The 23,174-nt window shown below is 42.2% G+C and overlaps 1 protein-coding gene across 1 annotated transcript; it reads right to left on the bottom strand.

Annotated features, from left to right (window-relative positions):
* Window positions 1-822: 822 nt before the first annotated feature.
* On the bottom strand, window positions 823-23,023 carry LOC115588746 (interferon alpha/beta receptor 2-like). Its single transcript, XM_030429516.1, has 15 exons — window positions 22,828-23,023; window positions 22,097-22,231; window positions 21,182-21,314; window positions 20,085-20,260; window positions 19,488-19,636; window positions 19,063-19,213; window positions 18,233-18,348; window positions 12,874-13,581; window positions 9,783-9,958; window positions 9,438-9,570; window positions 6,881-7,052; window positions 6,623-6,765; window positions 3,262-3,421; window positions 2,936-3,063; window positions 823-1,276 (listed from the first exon to the last, which is right to left on the bottom strand). The coding sequence occupies exons 2-15, from the start codon at window positions 22,143-22,145 to the stop codon at window positions 1,157-1,159; spliced, it is 2,514 nt and encodes an 837-aa protein (XP_030285376.1). The 5' UTR covers window positions 22,146-22,231; window positions 22,828-23,023; the 3' UTR covers window positions 823-1,156.
* Between the last annotated feature and the right edge of the window lie 151 nt (window positions 23,024-23,174).

Genomic DNA, 23,174 nt, shown 5'->3' with positions numbered 1-23,174 from the left:
TTGCAGCATAGTTGAATTTTTTTTGTACAGTCAGTCTCATTTTCTCCATAAGTGTTCGAGGTCTGGTGTTAAATGTACTCAAATATCAAAAGTAACTTTGCTGCGTGAGGGAGGGGGGCTGCCAGCAGCATGCAGGAGAGTGACTGACACTTCTCAGACACGCCCCTTGGCTCTGATTGGTCGTGTTGATCCTTGAGCGGTGGATTCTTGCAGATCAAAGGGGCGGAGCCACAGACAGCTGACCTGCATCTTATATCTTATTCTACTACTATTCTACTTACAGACTACAACTTTAAGTTTAGACAGTTAGAGTAAATTACACCAACCTGTGTAGTTACATGTGTATTCTGTGGATTCTTACTTTCACAAATATTGTACTCCACTACATTTATAGTGAGTTACTCGTCACATGTTGTCTATATTTCTACTTCACCACATGTTTGAGGCACTTTTTTACTTCATTACATTCGTCAGATAGCTTTAGTTACTTATAATGATTCTAAAAAGTAGGTAAAAGTCCTCAGTGGCTCTGCAAGTAATCTGATAAAGTACAACAGTGTTGTAGGAGCGATGCGGGACCAGCGATGCCTACATTACCCACAATGCAACTCGCTGTTGAGACACATCGGTAGAGATTATTATTGTTATCATCCGGCTCGTCAGTTGGATCCATCAAGTGTTTCTGATTTGATTTAAAGTAGACTTTGATTATAGAAGACAGCAGAACTTTGTGATCATAAATCTGCAGAATATCAGTTTATTGTTGTTTTTCTGTCAGATCAATTCAAGTCCATTAAAGTAAAATCAGTCGCACAACTCTTCTTCACCACAACTCGTTTTATTCACAGGATTTTCTCGACATCTGGAGATTCAACAGCTTGTCAATGAGATCAGTTACAGGACAGAATCACAGAAACACTTCACAGAGATCATCACACACTATAGTGGTTTACACCGACATGTTACACTTATTCAGACATTTCTTAAGTTTAACTTTTAGTGGACAGAAACTTCGACCACCTCAATGTTCGTTAAAAAGTTAGAAGAAGAGTCAGAGAATATATTTTGCCATAAAGCAGGATTATAAACTTCAGTATGATCGACTTCACAGTCACTAACAGTCTTCTTCTGAGCTGCTCCTCAGCGTTTGGACCGGTCAGTGGTCCGGCAGAAGACAGTCAGCAGAACCTTCTTTATGCAGCAGCGTGGCCAAGGTGTCACCTGAGAGTTCAGGTGGTGCAGCTCCAACATCCTGGACTTTGAGGAGGAAGTACGACTGCAGACAAAGAGACGGAGATGGTCAGGCTTCATGATCGAGTAAACAGAGAGTTACCGTTAGCTCAGTTAGCTCAGTTAGCCATGCATCTAGCAGGTCACGGCCAGAGCTAGTTGGTTAGCATGCTAATCATGCTGAGTGTAAAGAATAACTCTGGTGTTATATTTTTATAATTGTCAACAAATTTCACGAAAAGACCAAAACCAACAACACGACTTCCTGTCTGTCTGCGGCGCCGAGCTTCCGGGCCGGGCTTCCGGGCCGGGCTGCACCAACAAGGATTCATTTAATCTAAAATAAAACTCAGTTTAAAATCAGTAAATCCAGGTTTTAATTCCAGTAACTTCAAACTGGAGTTTCTAGTTTGAGTGCTGAATTAAATGTAATCCAGTTTTAGAGAAACTATTTGAATCTGTCTTCATTTTTAAGATTTGGTTCAACAGAATTTAAAACTTAATCAGGTTTAAAAGTTCACCCTTGTTGGTACAATCGAGTATTTGACTAAATGTTCTTACTGAGGACTTAAATCTGTAAAATATATAATTAAATATAATTAAAATAGGGTTAGTAATCCACCTAAAACCCTTTAAAATGTATTCAAACAGGAGGAAAGTGTTTGTTGGACTATTTTCAGCGATGGATGAATCCACATTGGCGTATTAGTGGCAGGGCAGTGTGTGTGTGCGTGTGTGTGTGTGTGTGTGTGTGTGTGTGTGTGTGTGAGATCAGGCTGTGAGACACTCGGTACCTGTCAGGAGCTCGGGTCACTGCTGGTTCTGGTCTGTGCTTGAGATTTGTTGAATAAAAGAAAAATATAAAAACGTCACCAGACTGAAACCTCGAAGGCGGCGGCGTCACATCGCTCTGTCGTTCGTCTGACAGTCCAAAACTAAAAGATACTGAATTCACGATGATGGTTCACAGAAAATCTTCACACAGGAGAAACGTTTCACGTCTTGGTCGGGTCTGAAACACATTCATGATTCTCGGAGGATAAATTCTTTATCTTAAACTTTAACGATCCTCCGATCTTCAACAGCACCATCATCAGGTCAGGTTTCAGTTTGTTCGGCACAATTAATATAAAAGGTGAATTCTCTAAATAACAGTTATTGGACAGGATCAATACAGCAAAGTGACAACAGATCCGTGCAGCTTCGGGTTGTGAAGACAGAACCAGACGTTGAGACAAACGTGGATATTTACTCCGAGATGTCGGGACGTTTTCCAGCCGTGTTTGTTGAAAAGGCAGCTAAGACTTGTTGCTCACCATAAAACCTTCCTGCATTTTGTCTTGTTTTGTTGTTTCAGACCCCGTTTTTCTCCTTTCTATTCTCTTGTGAGTACTCTAGTACTGGATAGTAATTGGAGTACTTGGACGTGGAACTAACTTGAAACCTCAGCCTCAGATTCACCTTGCCTTCAGTGTTTGTATGCAAACGTTAGCATGCTTACATGCAACAAATGTTAGCTTCGCCATTGTAAGCCTGGTAGCTTGCTGATGTTAGCACTTAGCTCAAAGAACCACTGTGCCTCTAATTAATCACTATGATCACGTGATTAGCACGTGGACGTCGGAGTCACAGGAGCACACAGAGTATTTAACCTAAAGATGAATGAGTGATTGTTGGAGCCGCAGCACACAGTCGGATCTGTTACCAGCGTTGTCGGGAGGCGTCGTTGGAGTCCTCTGACGCTCAGCTGACCGCTGCAGACGAACGATCCGATGAGGAGGAGGAGGAGGAGCAGAGCGCAGAAGGCCCCCAGCAGGCCGTAGACAACGGACACTGAAACAGGAGGACGGCAACAGATATCAGATCACAGATCCAGCTGAGGATCTTCCAGCTGCACGAATCTCTGAGAGGAACCGTTAACATTCAAAAGAAGTTCCTCTTTCTGCCAGCAGCACAGAGGAACAGCAGCTGACTCCTGTTTTTGAACCACAGAACAACAAAGATCATCGATCACAGTGAGCCGTGACGTACGTGAGTGCGATGGCGGCGGGCTGGTGAAGGCGCAGTGGGCGTCGCTGGGCCCCGAGTTGTCGTTGAAGAGCGTTTTCACAGTCACGGTCACGCAGTACTCCACGCCTCGCTGCAGGTACGGGATCTCCACCTCCTCCTCGTATGGCCGAGTCAGGATGAACTGCAACACAAAAACACAAACCGGGTCACACAGAGCGTTCAACAAACCGAGGCAACAGAACCGGACATCTCTGATGAGACGTCAGGACGTTTTCCAGCCGTGATTGTGGCAACAAAACCTGATTATTTGACGAGATGTCCGCACAACATTCAGCTCCGTGTACGGCGATAGAACAGATCATTTTGACTGGATGTTGGGACACAAAACCAGATTTATTAGACGAGACAAGGAAAGACGTTTTTCTGCAGTGCTGGATCAGTCTGTGTTAATCTCGATGACTCATCGGGACATTTTCCAGCAGTTCTCGCGGCACCAAAACCAAATATTTTTTACAAGATTTCAGGACATTTTCTAGCTTTGAGTGGCAAAAGAAAAGGACTTTTTTTTTCACGGGAAATCAGGACATTTGCCTCCATGTTTATGCCGACAAAACCACATTTTTTCAACAAGACGTCGGGACATTTTCCAGCCACGTTTATGACGATTAACCAGATATTTAGATATTATATGAGAAGACATTCTGGGCGTTTTTCAACAGTTTTTCAAACCAAGTAAGTAAATAAATATTCATATATCATTGTGGAAATGTGCTTTGTCTTGTTTATCTTGGATTTCTTCTGTGTCTTCATGTTGGAACAGTTGGAACAGCGATCTCTTCTCTTCTGTCTCCGTCGAGCTCTAACAGGTTCTTGTTATTCAAAGAAACTGTTACTGAAGCAAAGCTGCCTGACGCGCGTCACTTCCTGTTTCTAGGTTCTTTACTTTCCTTCATCAGAACGAGCTCCAGGTGTTCACAGCAGGATAACAACATCATTTATGTTCCCTGAATGAAAGAAAAGTTGCATCATAGTTGAGATTTTTTTGTACAATCAGTCTCATTTTCTCCAGAAGTGTTGGAGGTCCGATCAGTCGTGTGCAGCGAGACGACTGATGCGTTCAGGCCGAGCGTTTCCTCGAACACATGCAGGCGAGCGGAGTCTCTGAGAGGAAGACGTGGGTTAAAAACTGAAAAACCACAAAGTGAAAAACAGATCAGCCTCCACACGAGCTCCTCTACAGACTCACATCCACCTCTCAGCAGAGAAAGAAACGACGTTTGTGGCTTCGCTGTTTTGATTTCTCCACATTCACCTTGTTTCAGATCTTGGAAACACGCAAATGGAGAAGAAAACGAAACAAAAACTGCAGGAATTCACTGATTTCTTCTCGTATCTCCCAAAAATGACGATCAGCTTTCAGATTTGGTGTTTTTGGTGTGTTTTTTTTCTAACTTTGATGACATTAAAAACATACAACAAATTAAAAACACGTGAATCATATAAAAAGGCTGAAACGTGATACGTGAAACGTTCATACTCGTCTACGTTGACGCCTGCTCACAAAATAAACAAAGTAAAATGACATTTTGACCTCAATGAATCATACAAAGCATCATTTGTGTTCGAGCAACGAGTAAACTCTAAGTAAAAGACGTGTGACGGCTGCTGATCCAAACATCGGGACTCCACAAGACTAGCATTACACTGGACCTCACTGATTAAATTACCCACAATCCATTGCATATGCATGTGTAAACTGGACTCTGTTACGTGAGTCTTGTGTAGAAATAATATCCAACCACGTCATGATACAGACTGTAGAGCTCATCAGGGTCGTCTGTCAGCCGCTTACGTTCGGCCCTGACGTGATGACGGTGAAATGGACCATGTGAACAGAACGTGGGCGGGTTTAAAGGTCCGGTGTGCAGACTGCAGACGACTGAGCAGCCCGTGTCGAACCCAGAAAACCGTGAATCATCCTCTCTGGAGCCGAGCAGCAGGGTTTGGACTCGACAACAGCGAGATTCACAGTTTAGTGTTAGGGCGTGTACACAGCTCACCTGCTCCAGCAGGTAACATGTATACTGCAGCGAGTCCTCAGCAATGAGCCGGGCTCGAGTCCAGTCTTCCTCTTTCCCAACCCGCTGACCCGTCAGACCCGTCAGATTAAAGCTCAGAGAACAAGATGGACGTTGTTTTAATTGGAGGATGGACATGAAGTTGTTTGGTGTCTTTGGAGCAAAATGAGAAGCTACTGCGACTTCAGCTCGTTAAGTTCTGCTCTCAGTTGTGTAACGACCCAGCTTTCAGTACCGGATCATAAACTACACGTCACCTCTTTGTCAACATTTGGGAATCTTGCTGAAATCATCGCCTGAAGGGAAGTTTCGCTTCAGACTCACACCGAGAGAGAAGGAGAGCTGGATGTGTTGTAATGTTCTTTAATTGAACTTTTGATAAACACATGACATGAAACAGAAACTCGCTCTCTTCCTGTGAGAGTTTACAGGTTCTACTAACCTGTAAACTCAAGCAGCCACAGTTAAAGCCACAGTGAGGAGGAAACAACCTCAGAGACAGGAAACAAACAGCTTCAGGTCGACACCTCAGTGTGTCGTGTGGTCGTCAGCACTTTGAAACATCGTGTTGTGTAGTTTGATTCTCTACGAGTCTGAGAAACACCAACAGTCAAATAATACGTTAACGTCCGTCTGAGCCGGGGTCAGAAACCAGAACACAGCCGAGTCACCAGAACAAAACCGTGTTGTTTGTTCTTAATGCAAATCACATCAAGTTCATGTTACATGTATATGAGGTCCGAGCAGACAGAACCAGACAGAGACGCTGTGTGAGGCTGCGTTTCAACATCTGATCGGGAAACAACTTGATATTTTCCAGCCGCGTTCCCAAAGACAAGCTGGATGTTTCTAAAAAGACGGAATCAAACGTCTTTGGCGAGACTTTTGGACGTTTTACTGCCAACAGAACCCGATGTTTCTGCAAGACATCAGGATGTTTTCAATTGCTTTTGTGGCGACAAAACTGGATCTATATTTATCAGGACTTACACATTTTTAGCCGCATTTCTGACATCAACAATATATTTTTTTTAACAAGACGTCGGGACATTTTGAGCGGCGTCGTGGCAACTGAACAGGACATTTTCAACTCGATTTGTGGCGACAAAACTGGGCATTTTTTAAAAGACTTCTGCTCTGTTTGTTGTGACAAAAAATGATATTTTTATCACCACGTCGGAACATTTTCTGGTCCTATTTGTGGAGACAGAACCAGGTATTTTAAACATCATGTCAAGGTGTTTTTTTGTGCACAAACCTGACCAGATGATGAAGAGACATCACACACAGTTTAGGACTCGTACCTGTGCACCGTCCCTGGTCCTCTTCACATTGATGACCAGGTCCATGGAGAGGCCGATCTGCTGCGTCCAGATGGAAGGACGGACCCGCAGCAGCAAACAGTTCCCACAGCCGGACACGACCACATCAGGAGGTCCCAACACAGCTGCGAGGAGAAAAGGTGATCACGGTTCCTCATTAATACTTTAGTGTTAGTGTTCAGTGTACTTTAGTGTTTACAGGATCTGGATGAGACCAAAGTGTGTTTGTTGGTGTCTCACTGTCTGACAGAGGATGGAACGCCGACGACACGGTCCAGCTGGACGTCTGTCCGGCTGTGAAGGCCCGGACTCGGGCTCTGAACTGTTCCAAAGGGTCTTTGAACACTCGCGTCAGATTACACGTCTGTCCAGCCGTCAGTGCCGAACAGGCGGCCACCGCTTTCCACGACTTCTTACTCCAGAGGGAAAGAAAACAGAGACACACTGATGATGGAGAACGACAAACCACGTCTTCCAGCAGGTGAAAGGTCGCTGCAGAGCGGCGAGAAAACTACAACAGCTGGTTGTAAAGGCAACTGGTTGGACCGGATGAGTCACACTGATAGGAGGAAATCATACGTGTTTATGAGTCGCTGTTACTGAAAAAGGAAAGTGTCGACTCAGACGGTTCAGACGAGTCTCAGAAACAAAAATGAAACTGATGAAATTCTGTGCAGATTAAAGAATTCTTGTTTCTGACACATCCGGCAGAAAACAGCGTCTCAGCTCGGTGCTGGCGCTGGTGAAGCTCATGTTTGGGTTTATAGATGGATACAAATAAGATCTGGTGGATTATGGTCCTGATTTTTTGGGTTCGGTTCCCGAGCAGCATCATTATTATTATCGAAATATTAAACGTGAAAATATGAGACGTCTTATGATTCAATTGACCAGTTAGTTCCAGAAATATCTCGACAGCTACAGGATGGATTAAGATTGAGTTCTGTCCAGACATTTCTGGTTCCCAGAGGATTAACTGAGCTGATAAATGAACTTTTATTGTCGCGATCGACAAGTCAGACTTTGAACAGCTGTTGGATGGATTTTCACAAATTTGCAAAAACATTTCCATCAGCCTCAGCTGCACTTTTGTTGGCGCTACTTACCAAATGTTAAGTACAGTAAGACGGTAACAAGATAAATTGTACCCAGCACTCTTTAACAGACTCTGGTAAAAGTAGAAGTACTGATTCAGCTTGTTTACTCCAGTAAAGTAATAGATTACAGGCTCTGACATGTACTCAGAGTATCAGAGTAAAAAGTCTCCCTCTGAAGGACATTTGTGCTCAAAGCTAACTGAAGCTCACGTCATATTAACAGAATTCAAAGACTATTAAAGTTAAAGGTAGAATCAGTAGGATTTGTCCCAGCTGTTCCTGAACGCACCACAAAGACAGTTGATTGTTGAGTCTCATTCCCAGGACGTCAAATAGACACATGTTGGGTTGGTAAAGCGTCCCGAGCAGCAACAAAGAGAGAAAATCAGAAACTCTCTGCAGATATGAGACACTAACACGCCTTTTCTCCACATTCCAGTCTCCCTCTCTGTCTGTTTACGCCTTCTTACGGCTTTTACGTCTTTGTCTCGTCTCGCTGCGTCTGCCGTGCGTGATGTGCTCTGATTGGTCCACACCAGTCTTGATAATAATTCACCTCAAGTGCATCAAACTAAAGCAACGAGCCTGTTGTGACATTAAGGTGGAAACATCAGATATATTATAGATCTGCAGACGTCAGACGTCCCTGCAGCTGATGAATAATTGAGAATTACACATTTAGATTTGAGCGTTTTTCTATTTCAAACTGTTGCAACATCGATCGAAGGAAACTTTTCAATGCACATTAACGCAGGATTTAAACTCCTCGTCTCCGTCTCTGTTACTCACAAGAAGCTCGTCCTGAATCCTGAACCTCCGTCTTTTCTTAATGTGAACTTGAGTTTCTGGTCGACTGCAGAACCTTTTTTAGACCTTACTACATCTCAGTTCTTGTTAAATTCTGAGACAACACAGTGAATTAACATCATTCCTGCAGTTTGACTTCTTCTGGGTTTTCTGTCTTCTTCAGTGACACAGATCTCACGATGTATCATTAAATGATCGTCTCACTGTATCGTGATAAAATTGTCATCGTGGGCAAACTGTCGTGAATCGTATCGTACGAGGAGTCCCACAGGTGTGTTCTTTAAATCAGGTGCAGCATGACGTCACTGATTAGTTAGAGCTGCAGCTAAAGATCATTTTCATTATCAATTATCAGCTATTAAATGTCAAAAAAGTGCTCATCACTGTCATATCGCTTCTTTTGAAACCGAACAGTCCAAAACAGAAAAACTCTTTGTTTACTGATGAAGAAAAGCAAATCGTCACATTTAAGAAGCTGGAACAAAATTAATGACTGAAGACGTAAAATTAGAGACAATTTCAGTATTCAGTGAGATTAAACCAGATCTAAAAAGCCCAAAGTGACGTCTTTGAATCGCTTCTTTTAGTCCAAAACCTCCCAAAAACTCTTCATTAATTATCAGAAGTGATGAAGAAAAAGCAGCAAATCGTCACATTTAAGGATCTGGAACCAAACAATCATCGAGATTTCAGCTTTAGAAAAAATGACTCAAACGATTCATCGATTATCAAAAATGGTTGGTGACCTAGTTTTTCAAGAAATGAAAGTCAGTCTGAGTGATTTCATCTGGAGTGAAGCCAAACCACAGTGAGTCAATCTTTGTGGATTTTCCCAGAGAAATCAGTGCATCTGTCTGAAACCTTCTCACACTTCTGCTCTCTGACTCGAGTACCTGAGACGGACGACCTGGACCTCGAAGCGGCTGCTGTCGGGGCTGTCGGCGCCGGGCAGGAAGCTGAGCGTGTGCTCCATGTTGAAGGAGGAGATGGAGACGTTGGATGGAGCCGGGAGGGAAACGCTGACTGCTGCAGAGGAGAAGAAGAAGAAAAACAACTTTTAAAACCCAATAATTTGAAACATCTGTCTTCTGCAGCTCTGAACTCTTCAATCTAAACATTTCCTGCAGGTGAACAACAGCTGAGTGAGTTTAACACACAACACACACACACACACGACATATGTACAGTCCAAAGGTGTAAAACCTCCTCCTGCAAACCTTCAGTCCAGGGAGCATTACCAAGGTGCATCTGCTGAAGAAGAAGGAGTAGAAGGATCACCAGCCTCATCTTCCCTCCATGCAGTCACTCGCAGTTCAACGTCTCTTACGCAAAGCTGGCAAATGTTTTTAAGGTTTGAGCACACAACATATAGAGTGCTGGGAGGGAGCAGGGGCTGAGAGAGGGGGTTGGGACGTGAACACGATTGTTATCATGTCGCTGGCTGAGTTTCTGTTTCCCCAGAAGTCTCCTCCCTGTGTGAGCTTTACACTGCAAATCCTGCGTTTCAGCGTCACAGCTGTCGCAGGAGCCGGACAGAAGACTGGTTTCTGATCTGTGGGGAGTTTTTCTCTGCTGGTTTTTGTGGGTTTTTATTTTGGTAAGCTTGAAAAAAAGACTTTGCAGGAATAATGCAACAGATACAAAGACTTACAGAGTGTAGAATGTGGCTTTATTTGTTGGATTAGGTTGTATGATTGTTACAGCGAGTATAAAAAGATACAAACATGTCGTTAACTTGTCTGATTATGTCGTTTACATACAGTTACATGTGTTTACTTGACTGTCCTGTAGCTTTAGATAAGACTGTACGCTGAACAGGACAATAAAATATGGAAAACATGACATGATACTGTAACACTGATGCATTAATATTAAATATAACAGTCACAATGCAGACGTGATTCTCATGTGGAGTGAAATGTGAGATAATGATTGTATAAAAAACAGTCAGAGAGTTAAAGGTGTTTCTGTTTGCTACAGAAATATTAATATTAATATCTTGATTCATGTTTAGCGTGTCGATTATTTCTGCCAGAGTCAGAAGTTTTATCTGACGACTCTTCAGAAAACAAAGATATTCAGTCTGAAGACGATGAGGGATGCTGGTAAACATCTTTTTGAGTTCTGACTCTTTTCTTTGGCTTTAATTCTGAGGTTTAACTCAGAATATTAATGTTAAAGTTCAACATTTTGAGATTAAACTCTCTTTGTGGGTGGAAAAAAAACGCCAAAAAAGTGTTTTCCAGTGGTTCTGATCGTCTTCTGTACACAGAAACTGGAGCCAGATGCAAAAGATTGATCTTAAATTAATCAAAATATAAAAGATTGTTAACGATTAATTTGCTGTCGACTGAGCAGCGAGAAGTTTGAGCTCTCGTTACAACCTCCAGCTGAAGAGTTAAAGGTGCACCGTGTGAGGATTTTAATTTCATCGTTAGTGAAGGTGTCTTTGTGTTTGGCAGAGACAGCGACTGAAGTTAGCATGCTAACAGCTAGCAGCAGCCCGACGGCTAACTGAGCTAACGGCAGCTACCGTCAGCAGCAGTTAGCGGTTACTCCAGGATGAATTCGACAGGTGACCAGTTCTCACATGTTGCACCTTTAAGTACAGACACACATAAACCCACATTTTATAAAAGCAGCACAGTACTCAACACGTGGACCCTTTTGGCAGACGACTGATCAAACAAAACTGATTTCACAAACTCAGTTCTCAGCACACGATGAAGAAAAATAAAATGAAAATTAAATTCTGCCTTAAAAAAAAGCTGTCAAACATCAGAAGAGCAGGAACAACTAGGTGTTGTGAGGGCGACTTCTGCTGCTCGGGCTGCGTCTAACAATCACTGTCATTATCATCAATCTGCTGATTATCTTCAACATTGATCTGATATTTGTTTGGTCACAATTTCCTCAAAGTGACGTCTTCAAACTGTTTCAGTTCGAAACACCTAAACTCCTCATTCACTTTCAGAAACGACAAAGAAAAGCTGCAAAGAAGCTGAACGAGACAATGTTTGACATAAAATGATTGGCAACGACATTCTCTTCAATGTACCGGACAGACATGTTGGGCTGTGTGGCCAATAAAACTACAGAAACAGTCCAGTGGTGTGAAGCTATTAACAGAAAATTACCAGAATTCCTGTAAATTAATGCCCTAAGATTCCCAGGAATAATTCCCTGCATGCATCTACAGGAAGATAAAAGGAAGTTGTTCCCTGATCAGAACATCACAGCCGGTCCAGAAGTTTGAAACCACTTCAACGTATTTTAATTTCATGACATCAGCTCCACAGTTTGAGTGGAAATCTTTGAAACGTGTCCGTGAACTTCAGAATATCTCAGAATCTGAAGGCACTCGAGCTGGTACGGACTCCACAATCCCACCTCGATCCGACGGCGTTCTCGGTCCCTTCGTTTGTCTTCAGGTCGCTCTGGGAAATCTCTGAGGTGTTCGTGGAGTCCGTGCCAGGTCGAGCGTCCCGCTGTTCTCTTATTATTATTATTCTTATTATGTGTTTGGTTGTTAAATGTTCCAACTGATCGGAAAAAATAAAGCTACACATTTGTTGGCAGCAGTTCATGTCTTCAAGTTCTCGTCTTTTCATTAGTTCATAGATCAGCTGATGGTTTATAAATGTGATAAAGCTCCGTCACGTTTTAAATCTATTACACCAAAACTTGACTTATAATAAACAAAAAATAATCACAAACTGTGTCACAATACGAGGGCAAACATCACGCTGAGATATTCTGAGATTCATTTTTCAAACATTTGACTTTTCATTCAAACTGTTGATATTATAAAAACATAATTACATTAGAAACAAATGTAAATCATGAGTATTTTTCCGAGTGGTCTCTGACTTCTGGAGCAACAGCTGTGATGTTTTTAGAGGAAGCTCAGACGTCAAAACACATACAGTAACATGATTCACAGTTTATGATGTGGAGGGGAATTAATTGGGCCTCGTGCAAGAACATTCTAATATCTTTATAATAAATCGCCTGTAAACGGCCGTACAGAAGCTGCCTGTTCTCCTGCTGAAGGGCGAGTTTCAGAAAATGCAGCCAGCAGGAAAACTAAGGATGCCGGCAGAGAAACAAACATGTAGCAGCTTTCAGCAACGACGTCTGAGAGCGACCTGCAGCCGACTGACGGCCCGCTGCTCCAAACTACAAACATTTCATCAGAGAGAATGTGAGAATATTACGAGCTTCCAGTGTCTCGACTCAGTTAATGGAGAGGAACGCTGCCTCGTGTGTCCGTCTCCAACACTGGGTTTTAAACACATTACAAAATCCTAAAGAACACCAAGACTTCTATTTCAAGTTCTGTAAGACACGTGGAGGTGGACGCCTCATATATCCACAGTCATCTTCTTCATCTTCCTCCTCCTCCTCCTCTTCTTCTTCATCCTCCTCGTCGACATCGCATGATTTCAATGCAACTTCCTCCTCAGCGTCCTGTGTTTGTGCAGGCAGGATTGCAGAAATCTCATCATGTAATTCGTCCTCCTCGTCCTCCTCCTCCTCCTCCTCCTGCTCATCATCATCATGTCTGCCAAAGGTTAATGTGAGGAGGTTAACATCCTGACCCTCCTCCTCCTTCTCCCCCTCCTCCTCCTCCCCCTCCTCCTCCTTATTTGGTTCGCTCCCTCCAGTCAAACTGTCTGCAGGAGGATCTGAAACACACTCTGGCAGAGGCTCAGAGTGTGACGATGTGTGTGTCGGGGAGTCTGACGTTTGGTTTGAGGAGAATCCTGACGTCGTTTCAGGCGCTCGAGGCAAAGGAGCCGCCAAACACGATGAAGACGAAGAGGAGGAAGAGACGAGGTTAGTGCCCACCTGCAGTTTATAACCTCCTCTGCCGCTGCTCTCCTCGTCGCTCTCCTCGTCGCTGTCCTCTGACAGAGTCTGTTTGCTGCCGTTCTTGCCAGAAGAGGGCGGTGTTGGTTTGAGGTTCAGGAGGGACGACAGGGACGTGCAGCGTGGAGAGACGACCAGAACCTCGTCCAGGTGATGGATGGACGTCTGAGACACACAGACGGAGACACAGGGAGTGTTTAATCAGCCGCAGAGCAGATATTCAACAGACAGAAACAACAAACTGTTCATGAATCCATCAGTCAGTAGAAAACAAACTGAGACTATCAGTGTCTGAGTCCTTCATCAACGCTGTCACCACTCTGCACTTCCTGGCTATAACATGTAAACAGAAAATATTTAGGTTTTGTTATTCTTATTTTAAGACACACGTCTCTCTGAGTTGGACGGCTGCAGGCATTAGCTTCAGGTGAGAACGGCTAATGTGGTTAGCAGCTGTTGTGAGTCACAAGTCACAAACAGCACGAGTCTCGTCATGTTCTTAAAATCTGACACCAAAATGTCTGCTTTCAAAATGCTGTGTGATTTTTCTTTTGTATCACCGGCTGCTGATCTGTGCCTCCCTCTGATATTAATCTAGATGATACAAGTCAAAGTAAGAAGCGTTGTGATGTCACTTAACAACTTTATTTATCAGCTGATGCCAAAAAAATCAACAATCCACAGAAGCTTCTATCTCTGGATTACGTTCCGTCTCCACGTTGACATCGTGACGCATCTTATATCGAGAAATGTCGACACCTCTGCTAACTGAAGGCACGCAACTCGCAATTATTCTCATCATTTATTTATTGTTACATGAAAAAACACCAAAGTCAATTCAGTTGTTGAGTTTGTTGATGTTGAGTTCAAAACTCCAAAGATATTCAGTCAATATTATAATAATATAAGACAAAGGAAAACAGCAAATTCTCATATTTGTGAAGCTCAAAATGACCTTAAAGTCCAGGGTTTATTACATTATCATCACGTGAAAGTAAGAATCATTGTGCTTCCACTTTCTTACCGCCGTCGGCTACAACATTCAAACCACTAACCGTCAGAAACATTCATCCACTGGTTATAATTCAATGTGTTCTGCTGGGAAACCTTGTGGACAGGAGGATCGTGACTAAGAGCTCCAGGTATCGACCGGGCCTTGAATTCCTCAGATCCCAATCCAATTAATCATACGTGGGACTCGTCAGAACAAGTCTGATCCACGGAGGCCCGACCTCGCCCTCCGAAGGATTCTGGGGATCCAACAGCAGAGGACTCGTGTCCACACAGACACATGCTGCTGTCAGTGTTTGTTTCATAGTGAGCATCACCCATTTAGAATTTATAAATATTCATTAAATGTTGGTCCACATCAGAGACGCTTCATCAGACCGGACGCTCGTCTGACCTGAACTTATCTCGCCGTTCACACTTCTTCACATGAAGCTGTGTATCTTCTACATGCTATCAGGCAACAACACATTTCCCTACAGTGGAAATGTTGCTGAATCACATTAAAGGAAGCGAGAGTCCACAGAGTGCTCGCTGGAAAAGAAACCAGCCTGCAGCCTGAAGTCCCCTCGAGCAGTTACATGATGTGTTGGCCACATACAGATCCTGTGTGAGGGGGAAGCCCCTCCACGTCTCGCTGTCACTCCGGCTGACTCCAGGCAGTCGCTAGCAGAACACGAAACCGCATCTTAGTTCATAAAAAAGCGTGTTCAAATCCCCCTCGCATGAGACAAACAGCACAAATATTAAAAGGTTAACTATAACCGACACCCACACAGCCAGCAGCTCCTCCATCCCAGCAGCAGCAATAAAACAGAGACAGGGACTGAAATGAATTCGAGGTTTCAGAAGCTGCCAACTGATTAATGGTCTCAACCCCCTTTTTCCCCCCCCGAGGTTCACGAGTTCAGTGTCACAACCCTTCAGACGTTAAAGTACCAACCTTTTTCTCAGAATTCTGGGTTTCTTAGAATTTCCCAGAATTTAATAAAAAAAAGTTAAGAATTAAAAAAAAGTGAGAATTTAAAAAAAGTCAGAAAAAAAGTGAGAATAAAAAAAGGGGGAATAAAAAAAGTGAGAATAAAAAAAGTGAGAATAAAAAAAGTTTGAATTAAAAAAAGTGAGAATAAAGAAAGTGAGAATTTAAAAAGTGAGAATAAAAAAATGAGAATTTAAAAAAAATCAGAAAAAAGTGATAATGAAAAAGGTGAGAATAAAGGAAGTGAGAATTTAAAAAAGTTAGAACAAAAAAAGTCAGAAAAAAGTGATAAAAAAAAGTGACAATAAAGAAAGTGAGAATTTTAAAAAGTCAGAAAAAAGTGATAATAAAAAAGTCAGAAAAAAGTGATAATAAAAAAAGTTTGAATAAAGAAAAGTGAGAATAAAAACATGAGAATTTAAAAAAGTAAAACAAAAGTGATAATAAAAAAGTGAGAATAAAAAAAGTCAGAATTTAAAAAAAAAAAAAAAAGTATAAATTCTGTTTCAATCTCAGAATACTGGTTCTAAGTTTAAAGTCACAAAAAGCCAAAATAAAAATTAAAAAAAGTTAAATCTGGGAAAAAGTCTGAGCTCAAAATGTCCCTAAATCCTGTTCTGTATGAATGAGATCAGTATCTCATTCAAAAACATGTATGTTTACTTTATCTCCGTGTCTCTGTTCACCACCACTGTTTGTAGAACTTTGAACTGAGGTTCTGACAAACAGCAGAACTAAAGTACTGATTCCAGCAGTGACCCAGTAACAGGACACTGATCATCACTGGACTCAGTTCATCTCAACAGTGTCTGTGTTCAGTAATAATCCGTCTCCTCTGATATCTGACACTCTGAAGCAGAATCATCAGCGGTGTGATGTGACGAGGCAGAACGTCTCTGGAATACAGAAGTTCTGTCGTTGTAGCTGAAAGTTAAACTCAGTTTGCTTCGTGCACACAGTTATCGATGAACACGAACAATAACTGCTTTGTGGTTTTACAGAAAGCAGCTCTCGCTTGACTTTTTCTGAGTAAAGGAGCTGAAGCGGAAACACACAGATGTAGAGTGCAACCTTTCTCCATACTGACGGGTGAAGATGACGACCTGCAGTGCAGAGTTGATTGTAATGTATCTGTGTTTTACAGTTAAACGCAGACGTAATGCAGATATTTTGATGAGTGTAGCATCAACAGCACTCCTTCAGTTCGGTCCAGTCTTCTCCTCTTATCTCAGAACACGAAGCGAATACATCAACCATCAACCATCCTGCAGCAGGAGAGACAACGAGCTTTCTGCCTTCGTCTCTTTTCTTCTGTTGCCACAGATCGACCACAGCGATGGCACAGTGGTGCTGCATGTAAAACAAGTGTGTGTGTGAGTGTGTGTGTGTGTGAGTGTGAGTGTGAGTGTGAGTGTGTGTGTGTGTGTGTGTGTGTGTTTCCGCCTGCAGTTCTTTCCTGTTACTTTACCAAGAAAAAGTGAAGCGGCAGCTGCTTTTCTGTCAAACCACACATGTAACAGTGCGCTTACTGTTCGTATTAACACAAAGCAAACTGGATCTACTTTATGTTTCTGCATCAGAGCTCTGATTTAAAGTCTCACATGTTCTCTTGTCTTTATGATGTAGTCATTCTGCCTCAACACATCACACCACAGATTTCAGAACTTGTGAGATGACAAGAGATCCGAAACCACAGAAACTCTTATTCAAATGTGTTTTACTCTCTAAACGCAGTTGACGAGAGCGCAGCTGAGAAAAGATGAAGTGATAAAATAAAAACATGAAAACAGTCCAGGATGTTACACGTAGCAACACATAATGCAGAGATCGGACTCTGTGATGCTCTGTGGATGATCTCTGGTTGAGTATTTCAGCTTCTCAAGCTTTTAAATGTGAGCCCGTGTACGAGGACCGGCTCGGTTGAAACAGAATAAGGCGTTCGTTCGGGCCAACAGTGATGGCATCGGACTGGGCAGCAGACTCTGCCTCCTCACCAGGGACCACACCAAGGAATGCAGTGACAGGGGCAGGGCTGGGTTTTCTTGTAGCGAATACACGAGAATGTCTCACAAACAGAAGATTAAAGATCGTACCAACGTTGGTCCGGACAAGAACTAGTGACAGAAGGAAGCCGGAGCCTGATGGCGTCCTGAACCGTAACTTGAATGCTGCATCCATCATGTTGGTCGTTGTCTTTGACACGGGTCCATGAAATATATTTTATAAAGATATAAAACACCCTGGATACTGTTATTACTGTTAACTTGTGTTTGATACAGTTTGTCCACAAGGAAAGTTGATTTAACTTGTTAAAAAAATTACCTCTTCTCCATCAAAAATCTGTGAATGAGCTGATAGTTCATTTAAAAGTCTGGCTGCAGGACGCAGACACGTCTTTTATAATCAGTTTGTTAACTCGGGGGCTTCTGGAGACATCTGGTGTCTCTTTAGTTGTTTCAACGTGTTAAATCAAGTCTCCAGCTTCTTCAGTTGTTTACTGTGTTTCGCTGTGAAGCTCCAGACAGTTTGTGCACTACGACACCTCACCTGACTTTTAAGAACATGAAGCAGGGGCTGATGACTGGATTGACATTTTTCGGGGGAACTTCTCCTTCAACATTATGACGAACGCAGCGAATATTATAATTGCAGAGACGTGGATCATTTTCCAGTAATGACGGCTGACTAACTGTCCAGTTTCCATAAAAAGACAATAAAAGATGAAAATGGAAACTGTTTTTTTTAAAACCTAATGAACTCAGACTCATTCCTGCTGCTTGTTAACGCCTACAGCGTAAAACACGACAATACAATGAAAGTATGACTTACCAGGACGCGCGGCAGAGGCCTCCTCCTCAGACAGATGTAACCAGCAGAGAACAGCAGAGCCACGATGACCGCACCGATTATCACCAACAAACACAGCAGGGTGGAGATCAGCGCGTCTGCAGAGAGGACAGGAGGACAAAAACACTCATAAATTAACTGAAAACAACAACAAAAAACTAACCATGGAAACCGTTTGTTCTCATAATATTAACACTTTATTCCAGAAATGTTTAAACGTGTTTTTCCTGATTGTTTGTCACATCAGATAAAAAGCTTCTGCCAAACAATAAATGAAAAGATGAAATATTGATCCTGTGTGTAAGAGTTCAGAGAGTTTCTCCTCATTAACTACTTTATGTTTCTGGAGCATTAAAGACCTTTAATGTCATCGTTTATCCTCGACTAATCTCGACTCACAGGAGAAATGCTCTGCTCATATTTTTACAGATTCCTCACGATCATACTTAGTTTTTATACTTATTTATAGTTGTTTACTGTTTTTATATTGCTTTTATTCTACATCCTGTGATGTTGCACTCTTGTTTGTTTGCTGAGTTAAAGAGATAATAAAGATATTCTGATTCTGATTCAATGCTCAAAAATCACATCAGTTTTCTGTCAACATCTTGCTATTAATCAACATTTACATTTAGATTCTGAATCCACCGCTCTTTTGGATTTATTCCCAAAAATGCAGTTACTAAGTTACATTATTAACGTGTCAAAGGCAAAAATCCACAGCAAGATATGATGAGAGATTTAAAATCGAGGCCTGTAAAGTGACGAGGTAACTCAAGGAACATGACAGTGACAAACACAGAGATCTGTACCTCGATTAAAGAGGCTCGGGCTGAGGTAACAGACCGGCTGGCTGTAGCTGGGCTCGTTCCGCACGCCGGCTGAGAAGCGGACGGAGACACAGTACTTTCTTCCAGGCAGCACATACTCCTTAAACTTCACTCTTTCCAGAGAATGGATGTCCTGAAGAGACACAAAGACAACGGAGAGACAAAATGACAAACTGCATTCATCTCAGAGATGCTCTCCTGCATCCAGGAGCCACAATCTGACATCAACACACTATATATTACATTTAAACTACAGAACAATAGCACAATATTAATGCTCAGAAAACACATTTTTTTCTCACACTGTCTGTCTGAACGCTCTTTAGGGAAGTCTGCATCATCAGACCTTTAAACTTGTTCATCACGATGGCATAAGTGAGTGAAACACCGTCTGTGAGTTCATGTACCTTCTTTTTTTCCCCTCCGTTGTACTGGAGCCTGAGTTTGTAATCCAGACGGTTGTAAACCTCTCTGAGGTGCTCGACAGGACACTGAAGGTCCACACACAGGTATTCATCGCAGGGCGTCACAGAGAGCAGCGGCAGGTCCAGGTGAGCTGGAAGACACGTCGGACAGAAGAAACTCTTCAGTTACATAAACTGACATGTAATTAACGGCCACTAAAAACATCTGGTGGATGTGATGAAGCAGTTCACTGAGGTGTCTGCTAATTAAAAACAGGCACTCAGGGTTTCTGCAGGTCTCAACAAGGTGAGTTTAAAACCTATTTCACATCCAACAAACAAACCCTGAGGCTGATTATTCCCTCATGTGTCGCATGTTGTGCTTCTGTTATGCTTCTCCTTAACCACAAAAACATCAGACCTCCTTCGTTAATGGAGATTAATCAAGTTGGAGCCTGTGTTGAAACAACAGAGTCCTGGTTGGCAGCTGAACCGGTTCTTTAATCACATATTTGCTGAGACAGCAGACAGGAGGATGAAGACAGCAGGTCCAATTCAAAGTGAATCCCTCTCCAGTATGTGCAGCACGGAGCCACTTACTGTCTCTGATGGGCTTAAAGTCGTTTAAGGTGCGAGAACTGGAATTCCATCCCTCCAGCCGGGCTGTAACTTTGGCAGTGTAGGTCACATCTCGGTTAGAGAAGGTTTCTGTCAGGTTGCAAACCAGCGGGTGTTGGACGTGCTGGCAGCCGTCCACTGGCAGAAAGGAGGTTCCCCTGCAGGAGCAGAGGAGAAAGACGGAAGCCTCAGAGGATCAGAAGAGCAAACAAGTCCCAAAAACAAATCTTCCTTCTCGATAACCAGAGAGAGGTCTGAGTGTGTGAATGTACATGACCGTATGAAATGTGTGTTTAATGTTTACAACATGGATTAAAGGCTTTCATAGCAAACACTCTCATCTTTCACCTGAGTGGATTACCTCCACGCTACGGAAGCCCATTTCTGCCAATTAAAGAAGGTCAAACTGATGAAACTGACTTCATTTTGACTTTTTATTTCATAATTTGGATTTTTGCATGTTATTATTTTGATGTTACTTATGACTTTTATCTCATCATTTTTTACTTTTTCTTTATAATTTTGACCTTTTATCCCATAATTGACCAAATTATCTCTATAATTTTGACTGTATATTGTCATATTTATAACTTACCATCTTATAATTTTGACTTTCACAATTTTCATTTATTCATCTCCTAATTCTGATTTTTATTTAACTCATAATGACTTTTACCTCACAATTTTGATTTTTTCCCTCAAAATTCTGACTTAATCTCCTAAATACGATTTTTTTATCCCATAATTACGAATGTTTTCATATCACTTTAAAATCTAATCTCACAATTTATTCTCTTATTTATGACTTTTTAGTCACACATAGTCATATTTCTGACTTTCATCACAAAATTCCAACTTTTTTAACCCTTATTTATGTCTGTTCATGGAAATTAAATTTTTTTCATCAAGTTTAATTTTCATCTTGCAAAATTATTTTTGGGATTTAAATTTCTGTGATATCTGGACGATATCTGATCCTTGCTAATAACTATAATAATATCTATATCACAGGTGTATTACATGGTGGTTTGTGCATTAACTCAGTTCATATCACCGCCACAAACACAGATGAAACCTACGTGTTTGTGTTCACAGCGTCCACGCTGTAGTAAACTCCTCGGGGTGTTCCTGGTCCAGGTTCCCATTTCAGCAGATGAATGAAGTTACTTGAGTTCAGCGTCACTTTGTCAGGCGAGGGGAGTTCACTCACAGCTGGAAAACAAACACACAACATGTTAAATCTGGTGATCTGACTCTCCGATGATCGTCACAGTAAGAACTTCTTCTATCTGTCGGTGTGACTGTGGACTGAGAAAGCAGCGAGCTAACCCGACATGTGAGCTGCTCCTCATCTACAGCTTCACACTACATTAGCTGCTACCAGCACAACATACCTATATCTTGAACTGAACTGTTTGAGGTCGAGTTGCATTGTGGGTAATGTGGTTTTAGTCTTTCCAAATGTTATCAGATCAAATGGCTCAAATTCTGACTGACAAACAAGTAATTTCTCAGGGATTGTGCATCATGTGACGATGTTACTACACTATGAACATCGGCTTCAAAGCCTGCTGCTCTTCCTGGAGGATTGGGATTGAAGTCTGTAGTCCTAAAACCCAGAAATCAACTCACATTTTTGCACATCCGGTTCCTTCGCCTCATAGTCTCTGAGCTTTCTGAATGTGTTTAATGTTAAATGCGCTCAACATATTTACACGTTCTGTTCTACAACATAAAATCCATCATTAAATGTCCCGCAGTTTAATTATAAAGCTCTTCCGTGTGTTAAAAGCAGTATATATTATTAATAATTGATCCATAATCGACTGTTAAGGTGGCCGAGTATTGATTAAAGAGATCACTTAAAGTGTGCATCCCTAATCGCTTCACCTCTCTGTTGTCAGGTTGTGTTCTGAGGGGGGCAGCTTTCAGTGTGACTGTGGTCCAGTAGGTTATAATGACACCCATGTGACATCACCTGGCTGTGCACTCACCTGACAGGACCTGAGGCAGCCACGTGAGCATCCAGATGAGAGCAGTCATGACATCCAGAGCATCTCTGCTGCAGAGCCATCAGCCCACCACTCTGCTGCTTTCACTTTCCCTACCAGCTGTCGGACATCACAAACCTGGAGACATCAGCACACATTACGTTACATTACGTTCACCATGTTGTCTGATAAACAGTTATTATAACGATTACATGTAATGTGGTGGATGTGGAGAGGGTTGGAAACTTCACACCACACTTGTTTTACAGTTACTCCCACACACATTATGGCACATTCCTGAACAAGACTGTCTTTCACTTTCACATTTTTCATATTACACTGTCATTTTTCGATTTAAATCTTTATTCATGATCATTTTTACGCACCCAAACAACAAAACAACACGCCAAATTCCATTGAAGTGTAAAAATATTTGGCAACCCACCTGATTGTGACTCACATTTATACTAAGTAAGCTGCATCGATTCAGTTAGCTTAAAAACCTCCACTTTAAGAGGAAACAGTGGCTAAACGACGCTAAACGAGTTTTGGCGGTCAGATAAACAATATCTGACTTTATTTCACCCACAAACTTACAATGTATTCGTGTTTCTCTCAAGACGTCTCCGGAAATCACCGCTAACTTAAGCTAACGGGCTAGCCTAGTTTCTGACAGCGCGCTAGCTAACAAGCTAGCAAGTTAACGGCTCCAAGATGTTCGAGTTCACGGCTACCTGTCGGGAGAAAGAGTTCCCATGTGTGTCTTCTGAGTTCAGGCACAGGAACAACCTCAGGAGGACACTGTGAGGGTGAGGACACCACGGACCGACACCTGTGTGGACCGCACGGACCTGCAGCTGCGAGGACACACGTTAGACTGCCGTTACTCCTGCTGCCTTCACGGACCGCCAGGAAAATTGTGTTCCCAAATCCGACAGCGACGTTATTCATGGCGCGATGACTGGCAGGGGTGTAGAAAGTACCTAAACGTCATACTTTAGTAAAAGTAACGATATCGTGTTAAAATATTACTTTGGGAAAAGTGAAAGTTGCTTATTCATATGAAAAGGATCTGATGTAT

Source organism: Sparus aurata, chromosome 9 (genome assembly GCF_900880675.1).
Source record: "Sparus aurata chromosome 9, fSpaAur1.1, whole genome shotgun sequence".
Taxonomy (NCBI): domain Eukaryota; kingdom Metazoa; phylum Chordata; class Actinopteri; order Spariformes; family Sparidae; genus Sparus; species Sparus aurata.
Note: the sequence above shows the minus strand (reverse complement) of the source record. Positions and strands in the feature narration are given on the sequence as shown.

Coding starts and splice junctions, on each gene's coding strand:
- LOC115588746 (XM_030429516.1), bottom strand. CDS start 22,145: ATGACTGCTCTCATCTGGATGCTCACGTGGCTGCCTCAGGTCCTGTCA. Junction 7,053..9,437: donor GTCCAGGTCGTCCGTCTCAG/GTACTCGAGTCA, acceptor CTCTGGAGTAAG/AAGTCGTGGAAAGCGGTGGC. Junction 3,064..3,261: donor CCCGCCGCCATCGCACTCAC/GTACGTCACGGC, acceptor CTCCTGTTTCAG/TGTCCGTTGTCTACGGCCTG.